This window comes from Lontra canadensis, unplaced genomic scaffold (genome assembly GCF_010015895.1).
Source record: "Lontra canadensis isolate GAN:19392208 unplaced genomic scaffold, GSC_riverotter_1.0 scaffold152, whole genome shotgun sequence".
NCBI classification, from domain to species: domain Eukaryota; kingdom Metazoa; phylum Chordata; class Mammalia; order Carnivora; family Mustelidae; genus Lontra; species Lontra canadensis.
Genome location: NW_022631146.1, coordinates 1,019,994 through 1,039,504, shown reverse-complemented (window position 1 = coordinate 1,039,504; position 19,511 = coordinate 1,019,994). Strand labels below are relative to the sequence as shown.

Here is a 19,511-nt window from a genome sequence, read left to right as displayed (position 1 = left end):
ACACACACACACACACACACACACACACACACACACACATATGAGATTCAGCCATAGAAAAGAATGAAATGTTAGCACTTGCAATAACATGGATGGAACTAGAGTGTTTAATATAAGTGAAATAAGTGAGTCAGAGAATGACAAATAACACATGATTTAAGTCAAGTGGAATTTAAGAAATAAAACCAACAAGTGATGGACAAAAAACTGAGAGAGGGAAAGTAAGAAACAGATTCTTAATTAAAGAACAATCTGATGTTTACATTAGGGATATTGGAGTTGAGTTAAGTAGGTCATGGAATTAAGGGGTACACTTGTCATGATGAGCACAGGGTGGCTATGGAACTGTGGATTTACTATATCATAATCTAAAACTAATACCTACCTAGAATTAAAATATAACTTAAAAGAATGAAGACCCTCAAGGCTATTTATATGATTTAGATTATAAATATTTATGAAATTAAAATTAATATTAAAGAAAAAAATAAGGAAGAAGTCAATTCACAAAAAAAGGATAGAATTCATGGGGTACTTGGGTAGCTCAGTGGGTTAAAGCCTCTGCCTTCAGCTCAGGTCATGATTCCAGAGTCCTCGGATCGAGCCCCGCATTGGGCTCTCTGCTCAGCAGGGAGCCTGCTTCCATACTCTCTCTCTGCCTGCATCTCTGCCTACTTGTGTTCTCTGTCTGTCAAATAAATAAATAAAATCTTTAAAAAAAAAGATAAAATTCATTAGAAGGTAAATCTGGAATTTTGTATAGCCTCCAGCGTGCTGACCTCAAGGGGAAAAAATGGTGTCTTGGTTCAAGGCCTGTCTCTTTGTATTATATAAGTAAATATATTTTAAGAAATAAATACTCCCTCAGTGATACACTATAATTCTCTGTAGAGAGATACATGTTTATCTATATCTTATTATTCCCTCCTTTTTCACCCTCAATGAGGACCCTGAATGAATGCACAGGCCCAATGGATATATAGTGGGGAGGAAAATTTTGATTGCTAAAAGGTCTCAAAGAAGAAGGTAGGTGCTGATAGTTTATAAAAATTTTTGCAGATATATCTAATGTGCTAATTTCCTAAATTTTAGCATGTAATACATTTTTAAATTAATCTATTAAATATTTCAATGTCAGAGTAAATTTTTAAAAACTTGCTTAAGAAAAAAAAAATCTAGAATTAACATGATGTGCTATAAGGATATAGAAGTGTCTTCCCCAAAAGCCAGTACTTTCTTGGCTTAAAATGGAGTAAGCACAATCAAATGTTGTTGTTGTTGTTTTCTTAATTTCTAGAATTTTTCATTTATTTTTGTTCCCATAAGCACCATTTCATACAAATAATGTATAAGTTATATGTGCATGTTATATATATATATACACTATACTCAGTCATATATATACACATATATATATATGTGTGTGTATATATCTACACACATACAACAATAATAAAAAATAAATTGTTATGCTTGGTATAAAAGGAATAATTATGCAATTGAGGAAAATGGCACAAAAGGGATAATTATGCAATTGAGGAAAAATGGCATAACTGATGCTGCTTAAAAGTGGAGGAAAGCCGTTTCTGAAAGGATATGCCTTACTCAAATGAATGCATATATGGGAATTTATAATGCTTCTTCTTAGTACAGGTTTTATCATTACATGCCTCAGATTGTGTAAAAGAGATGCAAGAAAATTAAATAAATTATACAGGATTCAGAGTAGATAAATTTTTCAGGTTTTAATTGTGGTTCCTGGCGCGCCTGGGTGGCTCAGGCATTAAGCATCTTCCTTTGGTTCAGGTCATGATCCCAGAGTCTTGAGATTAAGCCCATCATTGGGCTTCCTGATTAGCGGGAATCCTACTTCTCCCTCTCCCACTCCCCCGATTGTGTTCTCTCTCGCTGTGTCTCTCTCTGTCAAATAAATAAAAAATTAAAAAAAAATCTTTAAAAAAATAATTGTGGCCCATAACGAAGCTGGGATTCAAAATGTGGCAGAAAAAAACTACACAACACTGTGTTCTTTAGAATCAATTAACTGTATTTGTATAGAAATGAAATGGTGCTCATTGGATTCACCTGAAGGTGAGAATTTGAAGAGAATAATGAGAGGCTGCAAGCAGCAAGACAGTTTATGAAAAAAAGTAAGGTGTGAATAAATATTCATACTGTCTTTAGAGAAAGTAGTGTGCATGAGCTGCTGTGAGGAAGGGGCCTAAAAATTCATGCCACAAGCATGAGGCTTCAGGTGACTTTCCACCATATTGCGTAGCTATTTTGCAGGACTGGTAAGAGAACAAAGAAATGGTAACCATCCCAAGGAAGAATTGTCTGTGGCCAAATTGTATCCCTACAGAAGAAAACAAACTGAAATGAGATCTGTATCCATGGATATGAACTTCAGATTGGGAGGAAATTTACTCATTGAATGTAAATATTTCCATTGCGTTAGAGTACATAAATAGCATGCCTGATAAAACAATCATTGTAGATGTAAATTCAAATATGGATTATATGAATAGTATAGACAAAGCAACATAACTGGCACAATTTAAATCATTATTCACAGAATTTGCATTTTGAGGAAACTATTATCTCTTGAAAAGAAGGAATTATTATTTCTTGAAAAAAGTTTAGAGCATTGCACCAAGCACACCTATGTGAATATACAAACAATATAAAAAACACAAAATATAATTGGCAAGGAAAAGGAATTTACATGGTACTTTATTACACATGCACACACCCTTGTGGGTGAGGTATTTAACATTTCTTGTCTTCACAATTTAATATTTTCTTTTTCTAGATTTTTTTTGGAAGATGGAAATAAGAAATCTAACAGTCATCAAGGAATTCATCCTTCTTGGACTTTCTGGATCAGCAGAGCAGCAATATTTCTTATCTGTGTTATTTCTCTGTATGTGTTTAATGACTATATCAGGCAACATGCTCATCATTTTGGTTGTTAGCTTTGACTCTCACCTCCACTTACCCATGTATTTCTTCCTTAGTAACTTGGCCTTTGTTGACATCTGTTTTTCCTCTACTACTATCCCCCAAATGATAGTGAACCTCTTGACTAATACACAGACTATTACTTTTGTGGGGTGTCTCAGCCAGCTTTTCTTCTTCATTTCTTTTGTGAATATGGACAGCCTTCTTCTGTGTGTAATGGCATATGATAGATATGTAACAATTTGCCACCCTTTACATTATATTGCCATTATGAATCCTTGCCTTTGTGTCTGGCTAGTGGGCTCTGGCTTGTCACCTATCTCCATGCCCTTTTACACACTGTCTTAATGGTTCATCTGTCCTTCTGTGCTTCCAATATCATCCACCATTTCTTCTGTGAGCTCAATCCTCTCCTGAAGCTCTCTTGCTCTGATATATCCCTCAATGTAATGGTTATTTTTACAGTAGGAGGTCTACTTGCTCTCATTCCTCTTATCTCCATCCTCATATCTTATGGACTGATCTTCTCCACCATCCTGAAGATCACATCTACTCAGGGGAAACAGAGAGCTTTCTCCACCTGTAGCTGCCACCTGTCAGTGGTGGTGGTGTTCTATGGTACAGCAAGTGCTGACTATTTCAGCCCCTCCTCCTCCTATATCCCTAAAAGTGACACCCTATTAGCCCTTTTGTATACATTGGTGACTCCAATGACGAATCCTTTCATCTACAGTCTAAGGAACAGCAATATGAGGAAAGCACTTCAGAAATTGCTTTGCAAAAGTGCACACTTTCAACAGTAATGATGAATGTCCAATGGCTGAATTAAATATCATGAATATTGTCATAAAAAGTGCATTCCCAGGTGATCATCATAATAGTAATAAAAGCTACTAACTTAATAAATATTTCTTTTACACTGGAAGTGGTGATAAACACTTTATATGAATTATCACATTTAATCATTAGAGTAATATATTAGATAAGATTATACACAATTTTTTTTTCAGTTAAGGAAAGTGAATCTTAGGGAAGTATTTTTCTTCCCAAAAAAGTTTAGGAGTTTTTTTTTTCTAGCTCTGTGAAAATGCTGTTGGCATTTTGATAGGGATTGCATTAAATATGTAAATTGCTTTGGATAGTATAGTCATTTTAACAGTCTTTGCTTTTGCCATCCATGAGGATGGAATGTCTTTCCATTTATTTGTTTCAGCTTCAATTTCATCAGTGTTTTATAGTTTTCAGAGTACAGATGTTTCACATCTGGTTAGATTTATTCATACGTATTTTATTAATTTGGGTACAACTGTAAATGAGATTTATTCCTTAATTTCTCTCTCTGCTGCTTCACCATTGGTGTATATAAATGCAACAGATTTTTCCACACTGATTTTACATCATGTGATTGTACTGATTTTGTTCATCAGTTCTAGTCATTGTTTGATGGAGTTTTTCACCAACTACTTGTGGAATATATATAAAATTTCATTTGCCAATAGTGAAAATTTTGCTTCTTCCTGGATGAATTGCATGCCTTTATTTTATTTCTTTTCATTTTCTAATTTTTTTGGCTAAGACTTCCAGTATTATGCCAAATAATAGTGGTAAGAGTGGATATCTGTGTATTATTCTTAACTATAGAGGAAAATCTCTCAGTTTTCTCCATTGAGAATGATATTAGCTGTAGCTTTTAATAGATGGTTTCTATTAATTATGCCAAGTCATGTTCTCTATAAATCTTCTTTGTTGAGGGTTTTTATCAATTATAGATCCTGTACTTTGTCAAAATTTCTTCTACATCTACTTAAATAATCAGGGGTGCCTGCGTGACTCAGTTGGATATGCATCCTACTTTAGCTCAGGCCACAATCTCAGAGTCCTGGGATCTAGCCCAGAATCAGGTTTTCCACATAGCAGAGAGTCTGCTTGTCCCTCTCCCTCCCCTTCAGTCCCTCTCCCTGCTGTGTTCTCTCAGTATCTCTCTTGAATAAATAAATAAAATATTTAATATTTAAAAATAAATAATCATAGTGTGTATATATATATATATATATATATAAACATGTTGCAACAGTTTGTAAGTAAAGAATCTCTGACAGCACTAGAAATATATCTTGATGAAAACTGTCAGTATCTGTGCTAAATTTCCCAAATATTATAAATTAAGATAAATTGCTCTGGACTTAATGTTTATGAGCTCAGATTTAAATAGGAAGGGACACAAATGCTAGCTTCACAGTAAAGTGGAATGGCTAAGCTTTTACATTCCTAGTTTATAATGCAAAGAATATAATGCACATTTCATTAAAAATAAATAAATAAGTAAAAATTGGAGATGTGACTTGTAACCTTCAGTTTTGCCTAATAAAAATCAATAGGTGTTTCATATTTGTGTTTTGATGATTACAGCTTTGTAATATATCTTGAAGTCAGGCATTGTGATGCAACCAGCTTTGGTTTACTTTTTCAACATTCCTCTCACTATTTGGGTCTTTTCTTGTTCCTTAATGTCTTCGGATTATTTGTGCTGCCAGGTCTGTGAAAAATGTCTATGGTATTTTGATAAGGAGTGCCCTGAATGTGCAGATTTCTCTGGGTAGCATGAACATTTTTTTTAAATTTTATTTATTTGACAGATAGAGATCACAAGTAGGCAGAGAGGCAGGCAGAGAGAGGGGGAAGCAGGCTCCCTGCTGAGCAGAGAACCCGATATGGGACTCAATCCCAGGACCCTGGAATCATGACCTGAGCCAAAGGCAGAGGCTCAAACCATCAAGCCACCCAGACACCCCTAGCATGAACATCTTAACAGTATTTATTCTTCCAGCACATGAGCATGAGATATTTTTCCATTTCTTTGTGTCTTCCTCAAATTCTTTCACATGTGTTCTCCAGTTTTTAGAGTACAGATCCTTTACCTCTTTGGTTATGTTTATTCCTATGTATCTTATGAATTTTGATTCAATTCTAAGTTGGATTGATTCCTTAATTTCTCTTTTTTCTCTCTCATTATATGTGTATAGAAATGCAACTGATTCCTGTGCATTGATTTTATATTCTGCCATGTTGCTGATCTCCTGTATGAGTTCCAGTAATTTTCACATAAAATTCACATAAAGTATCATGCCATCTGTGAAGAGTGAACGTTTGATTTCTTCTTTGCCAGTTGGAATGCATTTTAATTTATTTTGTCTGACTGCTGAGGCTAGGACTTCTAGTTCCTTGTTTAACAGCAATGTAAGCATTGGTATCTGTCATATTCCTGACTTTAGGGGAAAAGCTCTCAGTTTTTCCCCATTAAGAATGACATCCTGGTGGGAGGAGTCAAGATGGCAGAGAAGTAACAGGCTGAGACTACTTCAGGTTGCAGGAGATCAGCTAGATAGCTTATCTAAAGATTGCAAACACCTACAAATCCAACAGGAGATCGAAGAGAAGAAGAACAGCAATTCTAGAAACAGAAAATCAACTACTTTCTGAAAGGTAGGACTGGCGGAGAAGTGAATCCAAAGCGATGGGAAGATAGACCGCGGGGGGAGGGGCCGGTTCCCGGCAAGCGGCGGAGCAACGGAGCACAAAATCAGGACTTTTAAAAGTCTGTTCCACTGAGGGACATTGCTCCAGAGGCTTAACCGGGGTGAAGCTGACACGGGGTCAGTGTGGCCTCAGGTCCCGCAGGGTCACAGAAGGATCAGGGGTGTCTGAGTGTCACAGAGCTTGCAGGTATTAGAACAGGGAAGCTGGCTACAGAGACAGAGCCAAGGAGAGACTCTCAGCTTGGGGTTACCTTGAACTGATCGCAAGCTCAGTCAGCTCGGAGCGCGGCCGGAGGCCAGGGTGACGGGAGTAATTGGGTGCTGTTCTCTGAGGGCACACTGAGGAGTGGGGCCCCGGGCTCTCTGCTTCTCTGGGCCGGAGACTGGGAGGCTGCCATCTTCATTCCAATCCTCTGGAACTCTATGGAAAGCGCTCAGGGAACAAAAGCTCCTGAAAGAAAACCCGAGTGGATTACTCAGCCCAGCCCCTGGTAAGGGTGGTGCAACTCTGCCTGGGGCAAAGACACTTGAGAATCACTACAACAGGCCCCTCCCCCAGAAGATCAACAAGAAACTCAGCCAGGACCAAGTTCACCTACCAAGGAGTGCAGTTTCAATACCAAGGAGAGCAGCGGAATTCCAGAGGAGGAGAAAGCAAAGCACGGAACTCATGGCTTTCTCCCCATGATTCTTTAGCCTTGCAGTTAATTTATTTTTTTTCTTTTTCAATTTTTTTTTCTCTTCTTCTGCTAAATTATTTTAACCTTTACCCTTTTTTTTCTAACGTTTTTTAACTAGTTTAATATATATATATTTTTTTTTCCTTTTTATATTTTTTCATTATTGGTTTTCTTTTTTTATTTGTTTCTTTTTTCATTTTTCTTTTTTTTCTTTCTGAACCTCTTTTTACCCCCTTCCCCCCCCCCCTCAGGATTTGGGATCTCTTCTGATTTGGCTAAAGCATATTTTCCTGGGGTTGTTGCCACCCTTTTAGTATTTTACTTGTTCCTTCATATACTCTTATCTAGACAAAATGACAAGGCGGAAAATTCGCCAAAAAAAAAAAAAAAAAAAAAAAAAAAGAACAAGAGGCAGTACCAAAGGCTAGGGACCTAATCAATACAGACATTGGTAATATGTCAGATCTAGAGTTCAGAATGACGATTCTCAAGGTTCTAGCTTGCTCGGAAAAGGCATGGAAGATATTAGAGAAACCCTCTCGGGAGATATAAAGGCCCTTTCTGGAGAAATAAAAGAACTAAAATCTAATCAAGTTGAAATAAAAAAGCTATTAATGAGGTGCAATCAAAAATGGAGGCTCTCACTGCTAGGATAAATGAGGCAGAAGAAAGAATTAGTGATATAGAAGACCAAATGACAGAGAATAAAGAAGCTGAGCAAAAGAGGGACAAACAGCTACTGGACCACGAAGGCAGAATTCGAGAGATGAGTGACACCATAAGACAAAACAACATTAGAATGATTGGGATTCCAGAAGAAGAAGAAAGAGAGAGGGGAGCAGAAGGTATATTGGAGAGAATTATTGGAGAGAATTTCCCCAATATGGCAAAGGGAACAAGCATCAAAATACAGGAGGTGCAGAGAACCCCCGGAAAATCAATAAGAATAGATCCACACCCTGTCACCTAATAGTAAAATTTACAAGTCTTAGTGACAAAGAGAAAATCCTGAAAGCAGCCCGAGAAAAGAAGTCTGTAACATACAATGGTAAAAATATTAGATTGGCAGCAGACTTATCCACAGAGACCTGGCAGGTCAGAGAGTGCTGGCATGGTATATTCAGAGCACTAAATGAGAAAAACATGCAGCCAAGAATACTATATCCAGCTAGGCTATCATTGAAAATAGAAGGAGAGATTAAAAGCTTCCAGGACAAACAAACACTGAAAGAATTTGCAAACACCAAACCAGCTCTACAGGAAATATTGAAAGGGGTCCTCTAAGCAAAGAGAGACCCTAAAAGTAGTAGATCAGAAAGGAACAGAGACAATATACAATAACAGTCACCTTACAGGCAATACAATGGCACTAAATTCATATCTCTCAATAGTTACCTGAATGTTAATGGGCTAAATGCCCCAATCAAAAGACACAGGGTATCAGAATGGATAAAAAAGCAAAACCCATCTATATGTTGCCTACAAGAAACTCATTTTAAACCCGAAGACACCTTCAGATTTAAAGTGAGGGGGTGGAAAACAATTTACCATGCTAATGGACATCAGAAGAAAGCAGGAGTGGCAATCCTTATATCAGATCAATTAGATTTTAAGCCAAAGAATATAATAAGAGATGAGGAAGGACACTATATGATACTCAAAGGATCTGTCCAAAAAGAAGATCTAACAATTTAAATATCTATGCCCCTAACGTGGGAGCAGCCAACTATATAAACCAATTAATAACAAAATCAAAGAAACACATCAACAATAATACAATAATAGTAGGGGACTTTAACACTCCCCTCACTGGAATGGACAGATCATCGAAGCAAAAGATCAACAAGGAAATAAAGGCCTTAAATCACACACTGGACCAGATGGACATCACAGGTATATTCAGAACATTTCATCCCAAAGCAACAGATTACACATTCTTCTCTAGTGCACATGGAAAATTCTCCAGAATAGATCACATCCTTGGTCCTAAATCAGGTCTCAACTGGTATCAAAAGATTGGGATCATTCCCTGCATATTTTCAGACCACAATGCTCTGAAGCTAGAACTCAAACACATGAGGAAATTTGGAAAGAACCCAAATACATGGAGACTAAACAGCATCCTCTAAAGAATGAATGGGTCAACGAGGAAATTAAAGAAGAATTGAAAAAATTCATGGAAACAAATGATAATGAAAACACAATGGTTCAAAATCTGTGGGACACAACAAAGACAGTCCTGAGAGGAAAATATATAGCGGTACAAGCCTTTCCCAAGAAACAAGAAAGGTCTCAGGTACACAACCTAACCCTACACCTAAAGGAGCTGGAGGAAGAACGAAAAAGAAACCCTAAACCCAGCAGGAGAAGAGAAATCATAAAGATCAGAGCAGAAATCAATGAAATAGAAACCAAAAAAACAATAGAACAAATCAACAAAACTAGGAGCTGGTTCTTTGAAAGAATTAAAAAGATTGATAAACCCCTGGCCAGACTTATCAAAAAGAAAAGAGAAAGGACCCAAATAAATAAAATCATGAATGAAAGAGGAGAGATCACAACGAACACCAAAGAAATACAGACAATCATAAGAACATATTATGAGCAACTCTATGCCAACAAATTTGACAATCTGGAAGAAATGGATGCATCCCTAGAGACATATAAACTACCACAACTGAACCAGGAAGAAATAGAAAGCCTGAACAGACCCATAACCAGTAAGGAGATTGAAACAGTCATCAAAAATCTCCAAACAAACAAAAGCCCAGGGCCAGATGGCTTCCCGGGGGAATTCTACGAAACTTTTAAGGAAGAACTAATTCCTATTCTCCTGAAACTGTTCCAAAAAATAGAAATGGAAGGAAAACTTCCAAACTCATTTTATGAGGCCAGCATCACCTTGATCCCAAAACCGGACAAGGATCCCATCAAAAAAGAGAACTACAGACCAATATCCTTGATGAACACAGATGCAAAAATTCTCACCAAAATACTAGCCAATAGGATTCAACAGTACATTAAAAGGATTATTCACCACGACCAAGTGGGATTTATTCCAGGGCTGCAAGGTTGGTTCAACATCTGCAAATCAATCAATGTGATACAACACATGAATAAAAGAAGGAACAAGAACCATATGATACTCTCCATAGATACTGAAAAAGCATTTGACAAAGTACAGCATCCCTTCCTGATCAAAACTCTTCAAAGTGTAGGCATAGAGGGCACATACCTTCATATTATCAAAGCCATCTATGAAAAACCCATCGCAAATATCATTCTCAATGGAGAAAAACTGAAAGCATTTCCGCTAAGGTCAGGAACACGGCAGGGATGTCCGTTATCACCACTGCTGTTCAACATAGTACTAGAAGTCCTAGCCTCAGCAATCAGACAGCAAAAAGAAATTAAAGGCATCCAAATTGGCAAAAAAGAAGTCAAGCTATCACTCTTCGCAGATGATATAATACTATATGTGGAAAACCCAAAAGACTCCACTCCAAAACTGTTTGAACTTGTACAGGAATTCAGTAACGTGTCAGGATATAAAATCAATGCACAGAAATCAGTCGCATTTCTCTACAGCAACAACAAGACAGAAGAAAGAGAAATTAAGGAGTCCATCCCATTTACAATTGCACCCAAAACAATAAGATACCTAGGAATAAACCTAACCAAAGAGACTAAGAATCTATACACAGAAACTATAAAGTACTCATGAAAGAAATTGAGGAAGACACAAAGAAATGGAAAAATGTTCCATGCTCCTGGATTGGAAGAATAAATATTGTGAAAATGTCTATGCTACCTAAAGCAATCTACACATTTAATGCAATTCCTATCAAAGTACCATCCATTTTTTTCAAAGAAATGGAACAAATAATCCTAAAATTTATATGGAACCAGAAAAGACCTTGAATAGCCAAAGGAATATTGAAAAAGAAAGCCAAAGTTGGTGGCATCACAATTCCAGACTTCAAGCTCTACTAAAAAGCTGTCATCATCAAGACAGCATGGTACTGGCACAAAAACAGACCCATAGATCAATGGAACAGAACAGAGAGCCCAGAAATAGACCCTCAACTCTATGGTCAACTAATCTTCGACAAAGCAGGAAAGAATGTCCAATGGAAAAAAGACAGCCTCTTCAATAAATGGTGTTGGGAAAATTGGACAGCCACATGCAGAAAAATGAAATTGGATCATTTCCTTACACCACACACGAAAATAGACTGAAAATGGATGAAGGACCTCAATGTGAGAAAGGAATCCATCAAAATCCTTGAGAACACAGGCAGCAACCTCTTCGACCTCAGCTGCAGCAACATCTTCCTAGGAACATCGCCAAAGGCAAGGGAAGCAATGGCAAAAATGAACTATTGGGATTTTATGAAGATCAAAAGCTTTTGCACAGCAAAGGAAACAGTTAACAAAACCAAAAGACAACTGACAGAATGGGAGAAGATATTTGCAAACGACATATCAGATAAAGGGCTAGTGTCCAGAATCTATAAAGAACTTAGCAAACTCAACACCCAAAGAACAAATAATCCAATCAAGAAATGGGCAGAAGACATGAACAGACATTTCTGCAAAGAAGACATCCAGATGGCCAACAGACACATGAAAAAGTGCTCCATATCACTCGGCATCAGGGAAATACAAATCAAAACCACAATGAGATACCACCTCACACCAGTCAGAATGGCTAAAATTAACAAGTCCGTAAATGACAAATGCTGGCGAGGATGTGGAGAAAGGGGAACCCTCCTACACTGTTGGTGGGAATGCAAGCTGGTGCAACCACTCTGGAAAACAGCATGGAGGTTCCTCAAAATGTTGAAAATTGAACTACCCTATGGCCCAGCAATTGCACTGCTGGGTATTTACCCTAAAGATACAAACGTAGTGATCCGAAGGGGCACGTGCACCCGAATGTTTATAGCAGCAATGTCTACAATAGTCAAACTATGTAAAGAACCTAGATGTCCAACAACAGACGAATGGATAAAGAAGATGTGGTATATATACACAATGGAATACTATGCAGCCATCAAAAGAAATGAAATCTTGCCATTTGCGGCGACATGGATAGAACTAGAGGGTATCATGCTTAGCGAAATAAGTCAATCAGAGAAAGACAACTATCATATGATCTCCCTGATATGAGGGAGAGGAGATGCAACATGGGGGCTAATGGGGTAGGAGAAGAGTTAATGAAGCCAGATGGGATTGGGAGGGAGATAAACCATATGTGACTCTTAATCTCACAAAACAAACTGAGGGATGCTGGGGGGAGGGGTGTTGGGAGGGGGGGTGGGGTTATTATGGACATTGGGGAGGGTATGTGCTATGGTGAGTGCTGTGAAGTGTGTAAACCTGGCGATTCACAGACCTGTACCCCTGGGAAAAAAATATATGTTTATAAAAAATAAAATAAAAAAATAATAATAATTAAGGAAAAAAAAAAGAAGGGCACATATTGTATGGTGCACTGGGTGTGGTGCATATATAATGAATTGTGGAACACTGAAAAAATAAAATAAAAAAAGAAAAATGTTGTTTTAAAAGGATAAAAAGGATCATATTTAGCATCTAATGACTTACAAACGTCAAATCTTCATTTCTGATTTTTTAAACACCATTTGGTTCCCATTATTATGCCTTGGTAATGTCAGTTATGTGGGAACATCAGAAACGTCACTGGTTCTGAAGAGTAGAAGGTTTGATTTACCTGTTACCAATAAATAAATAAATAAATAAATAAATAAATAAAATAATAATAATAAAAAATAAAAAATAAATGAAAAAAGAAAGAAAAGAAAAGAACAAAAGCAATGAAAAATGTATAGAACCAAAATACTTTGAGGATATAAACTGCTCCAAAGGAATGAAATAAAATGTGTTCTATAGAAAATAAATAAACAAACAAATAAACAATTAAATAAAATCGTGTTCTGTTACTCAATTTAGAAACATGAAGTCCAAGTAAATTAGAAATATTTTTAGGTGGCGTCTGCGTGGCTCAGTGGGTAAGCTGCTGCCATTGGCTCAGGTTATGATCTCAGGGTCCTGGGATCAAGCCCCACATCAGGCTCTCTGCTCGGCAGGGAGTCTGCTTCCCGCTCTCTCTATCTCTCTGCCTATTTGTGACCTCTCTCTGTCAAATGAATAAAATCTTAAAAAAAAAAAGAAATATTTTTAAACTAGAAATGTATTTTAAACTAGAAATGTATCATAATAAAGTATAGCTTCATACCACAATTTCAGCCTTTTTAAATTTATAAAATTAATTCTTTAGATGCTGTAAAATCAAGAAGGTAAAACAATGGGGATTTTCACCAACTGACAAGAGTTTAAAGCATGTAAGTACTTTGCAGAAGAGTAGGATGCAATGTATGTATAGCCATACTCACCGACCTAACAATACTTTCTCTAGCTATATGTGTTAAAGAAATTCTTGTGTGTGTCCATCAAATGTCATACATAATAAATATTCTCATTCACAGTTAGTAAAAATCAAAAAGGAAGTAAAACCTTCATGTCCCTAAAAATACCATGGTTAGATATAGTATGGTTAATTGGAAAGACAAATTGAGGATATATTTGAATCTCACAAATACAGTATTGATTTTTATAAATGTAAATAGAAAAAATATTTCACTATGATATTTTTGTAGTTTCATTTTAAAATCATAGGTTAAGAAAAACAGCCTGGCTGTGTCCATATAACCTCAAAACAGTCAATAGGGTGAAGAAAATTAGTGTTGTGACCATCTCAATTCTTGACTTGTCCCTTCGGTCTGTCTCCAAATTTGAATCTTCCAAAGAGCAAATTTCTAGGGACCATTGGATTGCAAAAAAGGGGGGGGCAACATTCACTCAAAGATCTTACATTATTGCCATCCATACTCAGCAGTGAGCAGTGATATCCATTTTGAGAAATCTCCATAATTATAAATTTACAAACTTTTTAAAACATTTCTGCATTTTTACATGTGTGTGACTTGAATAGTGTTATCAATGTTTTTGTAAATATTTACTATGTTTTTCTATTTCACTTAATTCTAACAATTTTTACTTTAATAAAAAGTTCTAAACATAAAAAAATTAAAATAAAATCAGAGGTTATCCATTCATCTGTTGATGTACATCTAGGCTCTCTTGTATAAACACACACACACACACACACACACACACACACACTATGGATTAGTATGTAGCCATCAAAAATGAAATCTTGTTATTTATAATGATGTGGATGGAACTAGAGGGCATTAAACTAAGCAAAATAAATTGATCAGAGAAAGACAATTATCATATGATATTACTAATATGAGGAATTTGGTAAAAAAGACAGGATCATATGGGAAGGGAGGGAAAAATGAAGCAAGATGAAACCAGAAAGAGAGACAAACTGTAAGAGACTCTTAATCTCAAGAAACAGAGACTTGCTGGAGGGGAGGAGCATGGGAGGGATGGGGTTTCTGGGTGATGGACATTGGAGAGGGTATGTGCTATGGTGAGTGCTGTGAATTGTTTCAGACTGATGAATCACAGACCTGTATCTCTGAAACAAAAAATACATTGTATGTTAATTTTTAAAAAGAGTAAAAATGAATCATAGGCTAAGAACCAGGTTTGTGAAGACAATTTGTTTTGGCAAGAAATTCCAAGGACCATGAGCAGAGGGGCTAGCAAAAGTGAAACAGAGGAAGAAGAAAAGCAATCTATGAGAATATTATGAGGCTGATTACCATTTTAGACAACCCGGGTTCAGTTATACTGTGAGACAGAATATGATTTGACTCCACTTTCTCTCCCTCACACAGAACAAGATCTGTCCACCACTCCTCTACCTCACACATTTATCCCATCTTTTGGTTTACTCATATCCCAGCATAGACAAATGAGTTTTCACATGTGTCATACTTAGACATGAAAAACTTCTACTGAGTCATAAAAATAGGTCAATAAATGAGAGATAAATACATATGGTGAAGTTTAGTGGAAATGTTTTCAAGATGGATCATCCTGTAACTTGTTGGTACAACAGAAGTCCTATTTACTTAAGTTATAGTGAAATGCAAACAGTGCTGTATAATGTCAAAGAGCATTTAGTTCTGTGGTGCATACACAAATAAGTGAGTGGACTTGATAAATTCTCCATTCAGGTGTGGGCTAATTCCTGGAAACTGAAAAGGGCAGCAATGGGTTATGGTATATAGTATATATAATTGTATATTACTTATTTTTTCTAATATATTTCCTAACAAGTGCAATATTAGAAAAGAGGGGGTGTATAAAAGATAAACAAATGAAAACAGAACACCAACTTCTTTCTGAAATTTAAAATCTCCAAGTTGTTAAAGAAAAAGCTTTAAAAAATAGTCAAATTTGAAATGACTTTTGTGTAAATTTTATAATCTATATGATTACAGAATTTTATACATAAATATTTTCAGGGAAGATGTGGGAGGATATTTATGATAATACGATATTCTGAGTGAATTAGGGAAACTGGATGAAAACTAGACGACCAAAACAGGTCACTTAAAAGTGGAGATAGATTAAAAAGAATTAAAAAAACAAGGCAACATGATTCTTGTGAATTGTGGGTTAACATTAAGATAAAGACTCTGTACTTTGGAGTTTACAAGAGAAAGAGAGGAGGAAGGACAGATGGTGTATATATATAAAGGCTAATAATTTTCTAAAAATGGGAAGAGAGTTGGGTATCCAAATTCATAAAACTCCCCATCCACTCATTTTTATTTTTTTATATGAGGCAGTGGCAATTCAGTCACATCCTTGAGGCTCCACTTCTAATTCTAGTTCTCTTCCAATTTCAAAATCTACAGTTACTTTCTCCACTGAAGTCCTTTTTTTCCATTGTTTATTATATTTTGTGCCCTGTTTTTTTTTTTTAATTTTTTTTCAGCGTAACAGTATTCATTGTTTTTGCACCACACCCAGTGCTCCATGCAATATGTGACCTCCTTAATACCCACCACCTGGCACCCCCAACTTCCCACCCCCTGCCCCTTCAAAACCTTCAGATTGTTTTTCAGAGTCCATAGTCTCTCATGGTTCACCTCCCCTTCCAATTTCCCTCAACTCCCTTCTCCTCTCCAACTCCCCATATCCTCCATGTTATCTGTTATGCTCCACAAATAAGTGAAACCATATGATACTTGACTCGCTCTGCCTGACTTATTTCACTCAGCATAATCCCTTCCAGTCCCATCCAAGTTGCTACAAAAGTTGGGTATTCATCCTTTCTGATTTGTATGGAACCCGAAGAGAACCCGAATCACTAAAGAAATGTTGAAAAACAAAAATAAAACTGGGGGCATCACGTTACTTGATTTCAAGCTTTACTACAAAGCTGTGATCACCAAGACAGTATGGTACTGTCATAAAAACAGACACATAGACCAGTGGAACAGAGTAGAGAGCCCAGAGATGGACCCTCAACTGTACGGTAAAATAATCTTTGACAAAACAGGAAAAAATATACAGTGGAAAAAAGTCTCTTCAATAAATGGGGCTGGGAAAATTGAACAGCTATATGTAGAATGAAACTCGACCATTCTCTTACACCATACACAAAGATAAACTCAAAATGGATAAAAGACCTCAACATGAGACAGGAATCCATCAGAATCCTAGAGGAGAACATAGGCAGTAACCTCTTCTATATCAGCCACAGCAACTTCTTTTAAGATATGTCTCCAAAAGCAAAGGAAACAGAAGCAAAAATAAACTTTTGGGACTTCATCAAAACCAAAAGCTTCTGCACAGCGAAGGAAACAGTCAACAAAACAAAGAGGCAACCCACGGAATGGGAGAAGATATTTGCAAATGACAGTGCAGACAAAAGGTTGATATCCAGGATCTATAAAGAACTCCTCAAACTCAACACACACAAAACAGATAATCACATTGAAAAATGGGCAGAAGATATGAACAGACACTTCTCCAATGAAGACATACAAATGGCTATCAGACACATGAAAAAATGTTCATCCTCACTAGCCATCAGGGAGATTCAAATTAAAACCACGTTGAGATACCACCTTACACCAGTTAGAATGGCCAAAATTAGCAAGACAGAAAGCAACATGTGTCGGAGAGGATGTGGAGAAAGGGGAACCCCATGGAATTTTTTTTAAATAAAGAAGCCAACTATATTTTTTAGCCATTAATTTTTATTGCTATTATGGTTCATTATCATCATAAAATAAATGATTACAAAAATGTTCTGATTTTCCTTATTGCTCATATATTATCTTCTGGGCTTTGTTGATTTATTCCAGATCAAAGAAGATGAGATATGAATGTAACAAAGCAAGCAACAGTGACAGAGTTCATTTTTCTTGGGTTTTCTGGTGTTCTCTATCTGAGGCTCACATTTTGATATTTCTTACAGGATATCTGCTCACTCTCATGGCAAAAACACTCCTCATTTTCATAGTTGTGCTAGATTCCACACTCTGAATACTCATTTACATTTTCTTAGGAAATTTGTCATTCTTTGAGATCTGGTACACCACAGCCACAGTCCCTAAATTGCTGGACGCCTGCCTCTCACAGTTTGTTACCATCTCTGTTTCTGGCTGTATAACCCAATACTACTTCTTTTTCTCCTTGGGAGCTACAGAGTGCATTCTGCTGGCAGTGATGGCTGATGACCGGTACCTAGCCACCTGCAGACCTCTCCATTACTCACTCCTCATGAGTACTCCTGTTTGTCTGGAGTTTTCAGCTGGGTTTTGGATTGGGGGCTTCCTTGCCCCTCTCCTATCTACCATTCTCACTTCCCCGCTCAACTTTAGTGGCCCTCAGATCAATCACTTCTTTTGTGACTCAGACTCCATTTTTAAACTCTCCTGCTTAGATACATTTTTGGCAGAGGCTTTGAGTTACACATGTAGCTCTGTTGTGATTCTAAATTCTTTCCTTCTCACTATGTCTTTCTATGGTCCCATTATAGTTATAATAATGAGACTGCCTTCTCATGAGGCTTGGAAGAAAGCATTCGCCGCTTGTACCTCCCACCTCACCATGGTCACCATTTATTATGCCACCATTATATTTGCCTATGTTTGCCCTCCAGCCAAGTACAACTTCACTATGGGTAAAGTAATCTCAGTATTCTACTCTGTGGTTCCTCCATTGATAAACCCTCTCATATACACCCTGAGAAACAAAGATGTGAAGAAAGCTTTTAGGAAGGTTGTAGCTCAGAAAAGATTGCTCTTGGTTAGAAACATACATGATATCTGAGAAATTATCTAAAATGAGTAATTTAGAATGGACTCCCAGCCACATTTAAAAATGGTAATTACTGAGGGGTTGCACAGTTGATTGAGCATCCAACTCTAGACCTCAGGGTCATGAATTTAAGTCTAAGATTAAGTGTAGAGATCACTAAAATAAACAAAACTTTAAAATATAAAAATGGTAATTATTGAACATATAATTTGGTTTTGGACATTTCTGTTTTGGACATATCTCATATTTGATATTTTGAGGTGAGCCCTACTGACATAGGCATCCTAAAGTTACTAGAACAATCAGTGCTATATTAGTTTAAGAAGTACAGTATAATGGTTCAACAATACTATACATTATTCAGTGCTCACCCCATTAAGTATAGTATTATTTTTTTTATCTATTTCACGCATTCCCCACTCTGCCAAACTACCATTGTTCTATGTATTTAAGAATCTCTCTCTCCCTCTACTGTTTTTTTGTCTCTTTTCCCTTATGTGTTCATTTGTTTATTTTCTTAAATTCCACACAATTGAAATTTAATACTATGCATATCTCTGTCTGCTTTATTTCACTTAATATTATACCCGCTAGGTCTACTCATGTTATTGAAAATGGCAAGATCTTATATCTTTTTAATTTTAAATTTATTTTCAGTGTAACAGTATTCATTGTTTTTGCACCACACCCAGTGTTCCATGCAATCTGTGCCCTCTCCAATACCCACCACCTGGTTCCCCCAACCTCCCAACCCCCATCCCATGAAAACCCTCAAATTGTTTTTCAGAGTCCATAGTCTCTCATGGTTCACTTCCCCTTCCAATTTCCCTCAACTCCCTTCTCTCTAACTCCCCTCGTCCTCCATGCTATTTGTTATGCTCCACAAATAAGTGAAACCATATGATAATTGACTCTCTCTGCTTGACTTATTTCACTCAGCATAATCACTTCCAGTCCCGCCCATGTTGCTACAAAAGTTGGGTATTAATCCTCTCTGATGGAGGCATAATACTCCTTAGTGTATATGGACCACATCTTCCTTATCCATTGTCCG

At 36.7% G+C, this 19,511-nt stretch overlaps 1 protein-coding gene and 1 pseudogene across 1 annotated transcript; both read left to right on the top strand.

The window, feature by feature from the left end:
* Nucleotides 1-2,826: 2,826 nt before the first annotated feature.
* On the top strand, nt 2,827-3,764 carry LOC116859261 (olfactory receptor 1C1-like). Its single transcript, XM_032844369.1, is given in 2 exon segments — nt 2,827-3,256; nt 3,259-3,764. Coding segments are annotated over 2 exon segments (936 nt in total).
* Nucleotides 3,765-17,516: 13,752 nt separating this feature from the next.
* On the top strand, nt 17,517-18,469 carry LOC116859250 (annotated as a pseudogene).
* The last annotated feature ends 1,042 nt before the right edge of the window (nt 18,470-19,511 follow it).